Genomic DNA, 13,468 nt, shown 5'->3' on the forward strand with positions numbered 1-13,468 from the left:
CAAAAAGAACTTCCTTCATCTAGAGTAAAGTTGACCATTGGAGTAAACTATGAGGTCCTCCATCCATTATCTTTTCTTGTGCTAGGACCTTCCTTGATGTTTGTCTAATTACTTGCAGGACAGGAATGATAACATCTTTAGTATGAGCAAAGGCGGCTACCGTTATCATTAGGTTGTGGATGATCTCAAGAACCTGGATAGCTCGATGAATGGTCTGCATCATCCTTGTTGCAAATTCAATAGCAACTGTATGGGATTTGTCAATCCAAGAGCTCATAAGCTGGACCAAACTCCTGACTCTCTCTGCCTCACCAACTGACTCAAGGGGAGTGCCTGCGCAGGAGATACTGCTGGATCCTGTCGCCTCAAAGGCTGATTGAGATGGCTAAAGTAGCCTCTCCAAGCACCGACCTCTCGCTCAAGCTTTCTATTCTTTTCCATTTCTTCTCTAAGCTTGTCCTTAAGTGCCTCAAATGAATCAGTGGCCTCATCCAATGTCTGCTCGGCTGTGAGTGGACCAAGCTCAAATGTTTCTACATCATACTCCTCTGCAAGGATTTCACCTTCATACTTGTCCACTGCTGGTGTAGCTATCTGCAATTTCCTGGATCCTGTCTCATCTCTGATCATCTTGGACATCTTAGTGGCCTTCCTCTTTTCTGTCACTTCCTGAGAATTTCCGACAAGGCTCTCTAAATCAATCACATTATCTTCGTCCTCAATCACAATCACCCTTGTTAGTCTCTCTTTTAACCAATCTGGAATGGCGGACCTTGTTTCTCTAACCTGTATCTCCTTAAGTAGTGTTTCTTCTTCTCTGAGAGGAGATGTCACTTCGTCATCGTTCTTGTCTTCATGTAACTCATTAACTTGACTTGACGAACGTTGAGGTGCCTGTCCTTCTTCCTGTTTATCGTTCTGTACTATTGATTCCATAGATTCCTCCATTTCAAGTGTCCTCTTCTCTTGTCGAGAAGATGTGCCGGATGAACGATCTCGGTTGGCCTCTGGCTTCTTCTTGGAGGATTCCCTTTTCTCAGGTCTCTCTTTTCTCTTTGAACCTCTAGGATGGGGATTACCCTCACTTACGCTTCGAAGGTTGCCTTCGCTTGTGCTTCTGGTATTAGGATTACCTTCACTTACACTTGCCCCTCCTTCTCGTGGCCTTTCCTCCAAAGTAAAAGTCATAGATATGCCCTGCTCTCTCAACTTTTGATGTTGCACATCAACCCATCTGCGAGTACAAGACAAAACTGGAGCCATCAAGGCATCTAGATCCAAAATTTCAGGTTCATTCCAATCTAGCCTCACTGCTTTGCTTTCTCTGTCATAAGATGATTGGAGATGTCTACCACTGTCCTGAGCTTGGTCGGCCACTCTGTAAATTTTGCATTTCCTGATGAAGTCTAAAGGCAATCTGGAATGCATCTTTCTTTTTACTTCAAGATCATCTGAGAGATTCATCATAAAGTCCTCTACCTGAGGTTCATGCTTGTATTTCCTTCCGACTGTCTCCTCTATATACCCATAAGGATCAAAACTCTCTCTCAAGGCAAAGAATGAAAATGAATATGAGGCCAACTCCTTTTCTGCATCATCCATGGCTAGAGCATTAGGACATACCTCAACTGAATTTCCTAGTATGATAGGAACAGGAACTCCATTTCCATGCCTGTGTCTGAATGCCTTCGCATAAGCTGCCAACTGTCTAGTTACCTCAAGTAACACTATTCTGTCTGTCGGATATCTCGGCAACATGTAGGGAGGTGAAGGACATCCATGAACTCTAATATATGTAAACTTCTGGAATTGGATAAACCAAGCACTGTACCTCTTTACAAGCTCTTGTGCATCTTGAGATAGCCGATTGTGAATCCCGCCTTGCAATGTCCTGGTGATGTTCATCGTGAAGGTATCATTGACTAACTTGTAGTCACTTCCTGGCGGATGATGCAAATGAACATAGGAATCACAAACTCTGACTTCCCCGGGCCCTCTTCCGATCACTCCTCTGTGAGGTAGTCCTGCATATTCAAAACTCCTGATCAAGGCATATATGATGTATGAACTCATGTGGAAAGACTTGGTAGCCTTCAGTCTTCTTAACTGCACGTCCAAGCAATGGCTAATCATTCTAGCCCAATGAATTGTTCCTTTTCCTTGAACTATCACTTGGATGAAGTAGAACATCCACTTCTCAAAATAGAAGGCTTGAGGAGCTCCTGTAACTCGGTTGAGTAATGTTATCAAATCTATGTACTCTTCCTGGAAGTCGATCCTGTGTGATGTGTTCGGAATCTTGCTCAGGCGAGGACGACTCTTGAGTAACCAATTCTTGTTGATGATGCTCAAGCAAGTGTCTGGATCATCTTCGTACATGGATCTAGCTCCTTCTAAGCTTTTATAGATCATATCTCTGTGCTCCGGAAGATGGAAAGCCTCACTTATAGCCTCCTCTGAAAGGTAAGCCAAAGTGTTTCCTTCCTTGGACACGATCGATCTAGACTGTGGATCATAATGGCGAGCACACTCGATCATCAACTCATGGCACTGGATTGCTGGAGGGAAGCCGGCCGCCTTGATAATGCCACTTTCAATTATTCTTCTTGCGACAGGTGATGGCTTGCCAATGAAAGGGACCTCTCGAAACTTCTTCGTACTGAAGTTTCCCAAGTTGGTATCTCCAATGTTGCTCCACTTCGACACGATCTTGGTCTCCAATTCTTCGTTCTTTTGATCTTCCTTCATGAGGGCTGGACGACTGGTGGATGCTCCTGCCTTCGGGGTCGCCATCGTGACACCTACACAACATTTCATAATGAGTAATAGATTTTGCAATATAGAAATATAGACTAGATTAAAGATTGAATTTTAGGAAACTTCATGATAAATCCTTGAATTATCATTTCCTAAATATAACGATGCAATTTTGGAATTCAAGATTCAAAATCCAAAATTCAAAATTGAGGCTAGGACGATTCAAAATTCAAAATTTGGACAAGGGAGATCTTGCCATACCTTTCTTGAGAACTAACTCTAAAAAAGATGCAAAATTAGGAAATTCGCCTAGGCAAAATGAAGATTGGAGTCTTCAACGTGAGCTTCTCCTAGCAAATGCGCCTCCTTTATCAACTCCACCACCTTTGGGGTCTTCAACGTCATGAAGGAAAATTCGCTCCACTTCTAACCACAAACAAAGTTCGCACTCCTCCTTGGATGGAAATTTCGCTCCTCTCCTTGGATCAAAATTCGCTCCCTCTATTGCTTCTCCAAAATCGCATGTAACAATGATTGAATGATGGTTTAAAATGCTTCCAAGTACCCCTTCTTATATAAGCGCTCATCCCTTTAATTGCCCATAGGCCGACTTTTGGAAATAAGGCAAATAATAAATAAAATTTAAATAAAATGGAGGCCGACTTTTGGAAATAAGGCAAATAATAAATAAAATGGAGGCCGACTTTTATAAAAATATGGAAATGTAACCCCAAGCGCTCTCCCTTTTCATTTAATTTGATAATTAATTAATTTAAATGCCTTTGTAATTAATAATTTCGATTTTTTAAAAGGCCAAATCAATTATTAAATGCCTTATGCGCTATTTTTAAATGCCATTTTAATTAAATATTTCAAATTTTTTATCGAATTGAGCATTTAATGTACTTCAAAATTATTGGCGCCAAAACATGAGAGATATTTGGGATACTAACCACATTGCTCTGGTCCCTGGGAGAGGGACAGGAGCGCCTTAGCCAACTTGGATTGATTTTCACGTTCAAAGTCAATTCCTTTACGTTCAAACTGGGATCTTCATTCGTAACTTGGAGCTTGATCTATTCAATTTTTTGAATGAATGCCTCTTAGAACCATTTTCGCCCTGGTCCCTTGGTGAGGGACAGGAGCGATTTTTGCTTTTCCTCCTTGGTCCTTGTTTTTTTAAATCATCAAATCAACTTGCGAGGTAGGCAATGATCATCCTTGTTTGTTCTACGCATGCCAATCTTGTCCTTTGCAAAGCAAACTTGATATTCTGGAGATTTTCGCCCTGGTCCTTGACTGAGGGACAGGAGCGAACTTTACATTTTAGTCAAAATTTGCCGAGTCTTGGGGTCAATTCCTTGTTTATCATCATCGAAAGGCATTCCTCACTTTGCACAATTCTTGCCTTGGCGTGATTCTGGAGGGAGATGTTTGATTTTATAGAAATCGCCCTAGTCCTCCAGTGAAGGATAGGAGCGATTTCGCATTTATGGCACAAAATTGTTGATTTTTGACGTTAACTCCTTGTTCATCATCTTCCTAAAGACATTTGGGATCTTGCATGACCTTGCCTTGACGTAGTTTTTGAAGGGAACGGTTGACTCTATTGAAATCGCTTTGGTCCTTGACTGAAGGACAGGAGCGCCATTTTGTTCTTTGTGCGAACCCTTGATCATATCAACTTCCAATTGCCTTCAAAGCGAAAAACGTTGTTTCTTATTCCTTCTTGAGTCTTGCAAACGATAGTAGTACTCCAAAATGCTAGGCAATAAGGCAAATTTGGGGATTTCGCTCTGGTCCCTGGGAGAGGGACAGGAGCGATTTAGGCAATTCCATCAAGTTCTGTGGTCCTTTGCAACCTCGTTCTTCTTTGAGGCATTCCAAACATCTTTACCATCATGTGCCTTGGCCTGGACTAAACCAAATTCGGAAGGGAATGCTAGATAACCAAGATTTCGCCCTGGTCCCTTGAAGAGGGACAGGAGCGAACTTGCATTTATAAGCTCATTTGTGTTTCGCCAACTTTCAAAATCATCTTTGACAGATTGGTTGGGTTGCCTTTCCTTCATCTCAAGCTTGAAATTCGCTTTTCCTTGGTCCAAAACTAGTCCTTTGAGAAAATCGCTCTAGTCCCTTGGAGAGGGACAAGAGCTTCATTTGAAAATCGCCCTGGTCCCTGAGAGAGGGGCAGGAGCGAACTTGACTTCTTGGGTGGATTTTCTCTTTCGTGATCCATTCAAATTATATTCAACGAGTAAAACGTACCCTACTTGATCTCTTCCAAATCGCGACATCATTTAATCTTGCAAGAATGGGGCAAACTTGGTGTTCAAGCTCCGGTCCTTCAGTAAGGGACAGGAGCGAACTTGTCATTTTAGCATATTTCCTTGTTTGCAAATTACTTCAAATTATATTCAATGGACAAAACATGCCCGCCTTGATCTCCTCGAATCAAAAAATTGTCTTGGCCCTGCAAGGACAGTGCAACTTTGAGAAACAAGCTCCGGTCCTTCAGTGAGGGACAGGAGCGATTTTTGTCTTTAAGGTCAAATGCTCAACTTTTCATTGCAAACGACTAAGTCTGGGTGCTCCATTATGTTGATTTCATCCCTTATTGCGTCCCCGATGCTTCAATTTGATCAAAATGAGGCCAAAAATGCCCTAAGTAAACCATTTCGCCCTGGTCCCTGGGAGAGGGACAGGAGCGATTTGGCCTTAAACCTTAAAAAACTTGCCATTTTGAGTCTCAAAAAACTTCCAAATCTTCAATTCTTGTTCGATTGCATCTCCTGGCGACCGTGCACAAGACAAAGGAAACAAGTCAATAACCAAGATGCATAAAATACCAATTTCGCCCTGGTCCCTGGGAGAGGGACAGGAGCGATTTTACCTCTATAGGCCAAAATATCAAGAATTTAGGCTTTCAGTCACTTCACAAGGCATAATTAGGTCATCTCCAATGCCAGGGGTCAATTATCAAACTTTCCAAAATTTGGTCAAAATTCACCCGGACAAGATTGCACAATTCCATTACTAACACCTAGGCAAAATTTGAACTTGCTCTCAAAATTCCGACTGGACCTAGACAGACACACCTGACATCCTGACAGACTCATCCTATTTCAAAATTGCAATCCACGCGAGGATGCTCAATAAACCTCAAAAATTGACTGGACTTTGGCTTGGAAATATCAAAAGGGAAACCCTAAGGCTTAGCCCTAGTCCAGACGACTCACTCACTTACCCAAAAACCCTAAAAGCAGAGAGAAGAATAGGCAAAACCGAGCAAAAAAGAGGGGGTCCCCATTTCAATGGGGCGATGTGTGAAATGGTCACAACACTACCCTAGCCACAATTTTGAGGAAAAAAATTAGTATTTTCAGCACTAGTATCATGTGCCCTTGCCAACGCAACATGCAAACCCACAACCTTGCTATAGACTGTTGTGCAACCCAAAACAATCCAAAAAGAAGGCTTCTATTTTTTTAAATCCATTGTGTGATTTTTAGAAAAACCTGCAAGTGATTTGACAAAAATACAATACTAGAAAAAATGTTGTAATTTTATGCAATTTTGGCCTATGTTACCTAAAAGTTTCCCACTTGAGTTTTAGATAAAAAAATCCTCATTTTACTAGTTCTGCTCGCAATTTCCAAGAAAAATTGCCCACGATTTCTTCCTAGGAGCTGTGATTTCGTTCCAAAAAAATGACATGATTTGCCTGCCCTTGATTTTGTATAGATCTGACATATGAATCCTTCTTTGACTCTTTAACGTGCTTTGCTAGTAATCCCTCAATCCATCTCTATCAACAGCAGTCCCTGGGTCTTCATAATCTCATAATCTTTGTTGCTCTAGTTGAAATTCGATGGCATATTACGGAAATTGTGCACATAAAGATAACCAAGATATTCATTGATTGAATAAGCAAAGTCTTTCTTGTATAGGATTCCAATAAAGGATGACAAACCAAATTATGAATGTGGGATAAATAAAAAGAATGTGCTAAAAGGAAATAATACATAAATTATATCCTAAAGTCAGAATGGCTTTATTAAAGCCTGCGACTAATAACTAACTGACCATTACTAAACAATAATCACTTTGACATAAATGAGCTTAAGGAATGTTCTAATTTTCCTCATGTTATATTCTCTTTATCTCCCTATCTTACTTGGCAATGAATGATTGTTATGAAAACGAATGCTAATGTGTCTGTAATATAGTAAATTAATGAGCTTTCTTTCTTATTGAATATACTTGAAGAAATGAATAACGTTGCACGGTAAAATGTAAATTCTACTTATGATTAGGATAGTTTTGATTGCCTCCTAATTTTCATTACAAGGATTAATTAGACAATGATTCTATGTGATGAAATGGATTATGTTTACTTGCTCCCTATTCTCTTACTCTCGTAGAAATGTTAGTAAATGAACTTGAAGATTGTCTATGGATAGAGCAGATAAAGAATTAATATAACATGTTACCTTGATTTATGAGCTTCAGTTAAAAAGGATTATCAAAGATCACCAAATATATATTATCAATTGAATTGGTAAAAATTTAGTAAATCGTGAATGCATCTTCCTTGCTTAAATTCTATCTTCTCATCACCCATGAAGGGTCTTCTTCTTCTCCCTTTCATCTACACCCATCTTGGAACGGATTATCTGTAAGGTGGCATTCCTTCAAAACACACAACATTCAATGGTGCCCACACATTTGGCTTGGTAGTCTTCTGTGGCATAGGCCATACCACATGGCACGTGTATCGCTCATAATATCATCTTGTAGTTTTACTTCCACACATTGTTGGCACTAGCTGGCTTTGCACCTAGCAATGACACATGCATGCACGTATTGCATTGCTATTACAATGATGCTTTCTTTTTGTTTTTATTGAAAATAATTTTATTGGTTCTGCTTTTGCAAGTTTCGTCCATGTTGGACTTTAGGCATTACAATTAATACTTGGTAGTTAGTACCATAATTATCCTGGAAAATAATCAGCTTGCTCATAAATTTCATGACCTTCTCATTGTTAATTGTAAGCATAGTTATGCTTCTATGTTCATTGAGGCATTTACATTAATAATTTCAACTTGCAAAAGGACTATCCTCATGCTACCATACATGTATTTCATGATTGTAGAGCACATAGTTTACCTTTATATGTGCCCCCAGATGTGTATGAAAGAATTTTTACCAGCTAACTTTTAAGCCTACATGGGAAACAACAATTTAATCACTGTTGATGGCTGGCCATCAGGCTTATTTTAGGGTTGCACTCGTTGCCGTCTTAAAGGAGCAGACTTTTCCAAGTCTGCAACAAATCCACCCTACCCCCTCTAGTGATTCCCTTTAATAATGCATTTTTTTGGTTGTATAAACTTTTCTCAATCTAATAAATATGGGGAAAAAATCAGTAAATAGTACCAATATTCTAGCCTATCATTCTTTAATAAAGATGGATCCGATAAGCAATGTCCTGTTAATATAAAACTTGGCTTGCCATCATTATTGTTCACTAAGATGGTCCATAATTAGGACATTCTTGGTCAGTTGCATTTCAAGTAACAACCTCTAAGCTAGAATAAGAGTAATCAAAAGAAGTGGACTTGTGCCAAAAGACAGAACACCCCTAGGCATAGATTAAGATGGAATAACAAAAATTAAAATACCCAAAGAAATTCGATGTAAGCAAGCAAAAAGATTGTAACATTAAGAAAGCAGTGTTCCTATTTATTAGCACTTTCATTTTTGTTCAATTATACTTGTAAATAGTATACGATAACAATCTGTTCAAGTTAGAATTAATGGTGCATACTTCAAATGATGATGCATATAATTCCTCTTCAATGTTTTTCTGAAGTGCTACTTCCCATGAAAGCGCATCAACCTCCTCAGCTCCTTCAACATCAGGAACTCGATTTGTCCTCCCACCTTCGAATGCCTCTGAAACTGTTGTATTAACTGCAGCTGTGCGGCCTCCAACAGGTCCCTGAAAAAATAATAGAAAATCAGCAAACAGTGACAATACACATTGGAAGCCGGAGAAAGAAAATACTATAAGCATAGACCACTGGATTTCTTCAGTAATAGACAAATTTCAAGCTCCTACTTAAGTCAGGACTCTAAATTTCATGATGTATTCCAAAAACTTGTTATAATGTTGCTTAAAATCCTAACTTAAGAACGGATTTTTCTCTATTTGATGTTGTTAGTTATCTTTGTTTTGTCACTTTTTTGGAGCCTCTTTTTGGCTCCCTCTTGATATTGTCTTTAGTTGTGTTTCTGACTCCGACTGACCTCTTCTGGTCACTTGTGAGACATTAATAGAATTTATTTTTCTGTCTCTCTCTCTATCTTTATTTTTAATTCACAGAGAATTTCAACACTAATAAACATCCTTATAGCTTCGGCTATGTAATCTGAAAAAACTAGCTTGGCACTCAAGCAATTATTACCAACACTTCTGAGAATTGCATAGTAACAGAGAACATAACTAATAACAGTGTGTGCAGTTGTTCATAGGATTCTTCTATTTTGGTGACAATACCTTGGGTGCAATGCTCAACTTCAATTCCATCCCCTATGCTTTCTTAATAAAATTTGGTCTTGGAGATGAAGTTACACCTTGTCTTACCTCATATCATATACAATCTCATTCATGTTCTTTACTCATTCATCAGCATTAATACCAAGTTTAATTAGTTTAATTTTTTATATAAGCAATAATACATGAAGGCATAGGAAACTTGTATAAGAAACAAAAATGCTGCCATCTCTTTTATTTGTAAAGCCTGTAAGTAGAATAGAAACCTGCATAGAGAGCTGAAGCAATCTCCTGACAGCCTTGGGAAACCAGCGAGGAACCATCTGTAACAGTGACGTATCACCACCAGCTGATGAAAATAGGCCATCCCGCCAATTTGAGTACTCAAAGAGACCAGATTTACGCACTGATAAACTAACTGCAGATGTAGAGGAAAATCATATATATTCAAAATGAATGAAAACACCACATAATCTGAATTAAGACAAAACAGTTGCAAGCATCAGGGCAGATTTCAGGAATGTCACCACTCTTTGCAGTTGGACTTAAGGGGATACTGCATGCTTCTTGACCAAAGCAAACTGCTAGTAACGAACGCCAGAGTGTGGGAAAAATTTGCAGAGCTGGACGAAGGTTCTCAACAGTGCATTGCCATGAAGTCCTGCGATGCCTGTTTACACTTCCACTGCACAAACATCTCTGCAGGGGAACTGGAGCATACATTAAAGTTGCAAGGGCAGCCTTCTCCCATCCTCCCTCAGCCATGTCGTCTACGGTAGGTATAAGATCTTCAATTTCAGGAAGTTCAAGCTTTCTACCAGGAGTTACATTTCGTGAGAGATTTGATCGTGCATTGGAAAAAGATGCATCGTATTCAAATCCCTTTATCCTTGACAAAAGCAACCACTGTGCCCAGTGGCAATCTCCCTGCAAACAAATAAAATGTCCAATTGTTTTAAACCATTGTTATAATATTTTTATAAGCATTCTTAATTTGATGCAAGTTAAGAGCCATCACATTGTGCTATGATCCATAAATTTTGGTTTACGAAAGTAATCACTTGGCTAAACAAGGTATACAGTCTTGATGAAAGTAGAAATTACCAAGAATCATACAGAATGCATACACAGGTAGGTTAAATCAATATTGTTTGAGGATATAATACAGATTTTAATACAAATGCATCAATGTGCATGCATGACTTTCAATTTAGGTGTTTCTGGCTGAATGCCAGAAATTATTGTATGCCTTTGCTCCTAGTCCTATTACTTCTGTAGTTCCAGTATTATTTTCAGGTCCTCTGCTAGTTGAGCATTGAAAAAAACAAGCAAAAGCATCTTCCATGACTATGATGATGGATCAACATCTCATGTATGTTTGCTCATTTCCAGATAGGTGACTTTTACATTTCTAACATTAAATGAAATGAGGATACAGAATAAGATAAAACAACTGTCTATGTAAATATTAAATATATCATCATCTCTATTATAAAACCCCTCCACTGAATCTCTGTATGATGATGCTGCAGAATCAAGAATGCATTTTCATAATACATGTAGTTTTTGTTGCTTTCTTAAAAAAAGGGAAATGAGAAGTGATAAGTTGTCTTAAATCATTCTGCAAATGTAAAAATCATCCAGAGAGGTCTATTATTCCTTGTTGAATATGAACATTGACACAAACCTTATGACAGTAGAAGATACGGAGAAAAGAAAATCACAAAAGATGGAGAAGATATGCTAATTAGAGTGTAGAAGATATGGAGAAGAGAAAATCACAAAAGGTGGAGATTGCAATAAATTGACTAAGAGCTGAATGAAGTTAGTTAAATTATGAAGTTCATTGAAAAACGAAAGATCGTATCAAGACTGAAAACAGACAATGAGAAAGCAACGAAATATAGAAATAGGAGATCCTCTTACCGCAACTGCTTGCATTAAAGATAAAGACGTATTGTCAAGGGCCAATGAGTGACTATCCAGGTAAAAGTCCAAAAGATGTGGCAAATCATGCTTTATGCAATGATGCAAAACAAGTTTGTGAACTGCCTGGACTGTGTCCTTCTGCAGTTTTCCATATTGAATATCTGAAAATTCTAAATCTGAAAATTCTAAATCCACATCTGTAGATGGGAACTTTTTGGACATGTTAAATATAAGGCCTGCAGATGCAAGTAATGATATGATCTCTTGTGTACCTTTCCAATAATCCTGCAGAAAAATGAAGTTCTCTGCCAACTTTTCCTCTATCAACTTTCTCATTGACATTGCACATCCATGTCCGAGAGAAAACCTTAGAAGTTTAATTTCTGGTAACACCATCTCTACTACATCCAATTCTTGCATAGAATGAGCAAGACTAAAATGTTCAGTTCCATTTACTTTCTTGAATGACGATGTCATATATGAATCTTCAAAATCCAATTGAATATGCAGCGTGCCTTCTTTCAAGACAGATGGAGGAATGATGTCAAGGAGTTTTGAAACCTCCTCCCAATCATTGTGAGCAATGAAATACTCAAACTGTGCCTCCCATGATATGTGCACTCCCATGAAGAAAGGTTGATCCAAAATTACCTGTATGTGACATCACAAAAACAGTCATTTGAGGCTTGAAATGCCGTTGAACAAAATCAAAAATTTACACAACAATCAAACATCAAAAAAAGTGATAAAAGTATACGATGAAAACAAATAACAGTAAAGATTCTGTCAACTAAAGACAGGAACTGAGAAACTCTGGTGCAAATAATGGCACAATGCATGAATTGAAACTATCTTATGTAAATATATATCATATCTATTCAAAAAACAGAACCCAATCACTAATATATTATACAATCGAAATGTCCAACATCAGAATGAAATGTTCGTGGTTGGGATCTTCATGTAGTCCCAAAGTTTTCATTATTTCAAAGTTCCAGAGTTCTCTTTTTACACTAATAATTTTCTGTTGTAACCGATTGTGCATCCTGCTCCCATTGATCTACATCCCCAATCTGCTCTTTAACAATGAAAAGACTATAAAATGAAACCATTGATAAGTTGTTAAAAATATGGCTTCAATAACAAGTTTTTATAGAAGAACTTTGAGAAAAAGACACTAGGTTCTTCTCCTTGAAGCCCTAGATGGTGAATTAGATTTTTTGGTGCTCTATGAAAACCTACAGCTTAATTAATCTTTATTCAACTATATCGTACCTTCTAGTTTTGCTTTATATATTTTATATATCTTACATGGTCTTGGAGAATTTGTTTTGGGTTTCAAGACCAATCAGGACACTAAGCTTAAATCTGTTAAACCATGTTTTATCTCTAATAACCAACCCCTTAACATTTTATTTATTTTCCATAGTTAAAATGTATAAAGCTGATTCATTTCAGCTGAAACTCTTGCCAGAAACCTATGATTAATTCTCCATGAATTTTCTGTTCTGATTAACCATCGAACATGATACCAAACCCCCATCTCAATTAATGGAAAATTGATCAATAACAAGATAGATGATATTCATTTTCATCAGCATAACAAAATATTCAGCACCTATATTAGGATAACTTAACACAAGTAAGCATCAAATTGGTATACATGTGCAGCAAGCAAGCAATATTGAAAAAGAAAGAGTTGACTGTTAAAGCTAATGGAACGAGCTCACAAAGAGGTTGATTGTCTTTCCAATCATGATTTAATTCCCAATATGCCATTTTGTAACTGAATCTAGATGTACTAGCTATTGATACTTACACGATCGACTGTTCGTTGATCCCAGGCATCTAACCAGACAGCTGCACCTGCCCAATATCCAGCACTAGCACTATCTTCAGTCTGTGCAGACAAGAAACCTTCTTCACTGCTGAGGGAGCTCCATGAACCTATAACAACTCCATCTATGTCTCCACATTCAATTGCATAATCCCTAAATGGTCCCCATGTGCAAATCAGCTTCAACTTAGACTCCTCCACTAAGGTTTCCACCACATTATTTACAAGCAGAGGCCTTCGACGTGCAGCATATGTGCTCCAAAAGCTACCACTTGGATACAATCTCTTCTCAAAACAAAATGATCAGCATTCAAAATCACATTATTTCAAGCTGAAAAATCTTAGCCAACCTAAACTACAAACTCATTCAAGTGAATGAAAAA

The 13,468-nt window shown here is 38.2% G+C and overlaps 1 protein-coding gene across 3 annotated transcripts in view; it reads right to left on the reverse strand.

Moving 5' to 3' along the window:
* Nucleotides 1-13,468, reverse strand: part of LOC131041273 (uncharacterized) — a 162,680-nt gene that overhangs the window by 85,788 nt on the left and 63,424 nt on the right. For all 3 annotated transcript variants that reach the window (XM_057974304.2, XM_057974306.2, XM_057974303.2), the window contains 5 exons: nt 13,068-13,370; nt 11,246-11,899; nt 9,847-10,246; nt 9,586-9,737; nt 8,591-8,764 (listed from right to left, as the gene is read on the reverse strand). In XM_057974304.2, coding sequence (XP_057830287.2) covers nt 8,591-8,764; nt 9,586-9,737; nt 9,847-10,246; nt 11,246-11,899; nt 13,068-13,370 — 1,683 coding nt within the window. The remainder of the gene's footprint in view (nt 1-8,590; nt 8,765-9,585; nt 9,738-9,846; nt 10,247-11,245; nt 11,900-13,067; nt 13,371-13,468) is intronic.

Source organism: Cryptomeria japonica, chromosome 6 (assembly GCF_030272615.1).
Source record: "Cryptomeria japonica chromosome 6, Sugi_1.0, whole genome shotgun sequence".
In the NCBI taxonomy this organism is placed as follows: domain Eukaryota; kingdom Viridiplantae; phylum Streptophyta; class Pinopsida; order Cupressales; family Cupressaceae; genus Cryptomeria; species Cryptomeria japonica.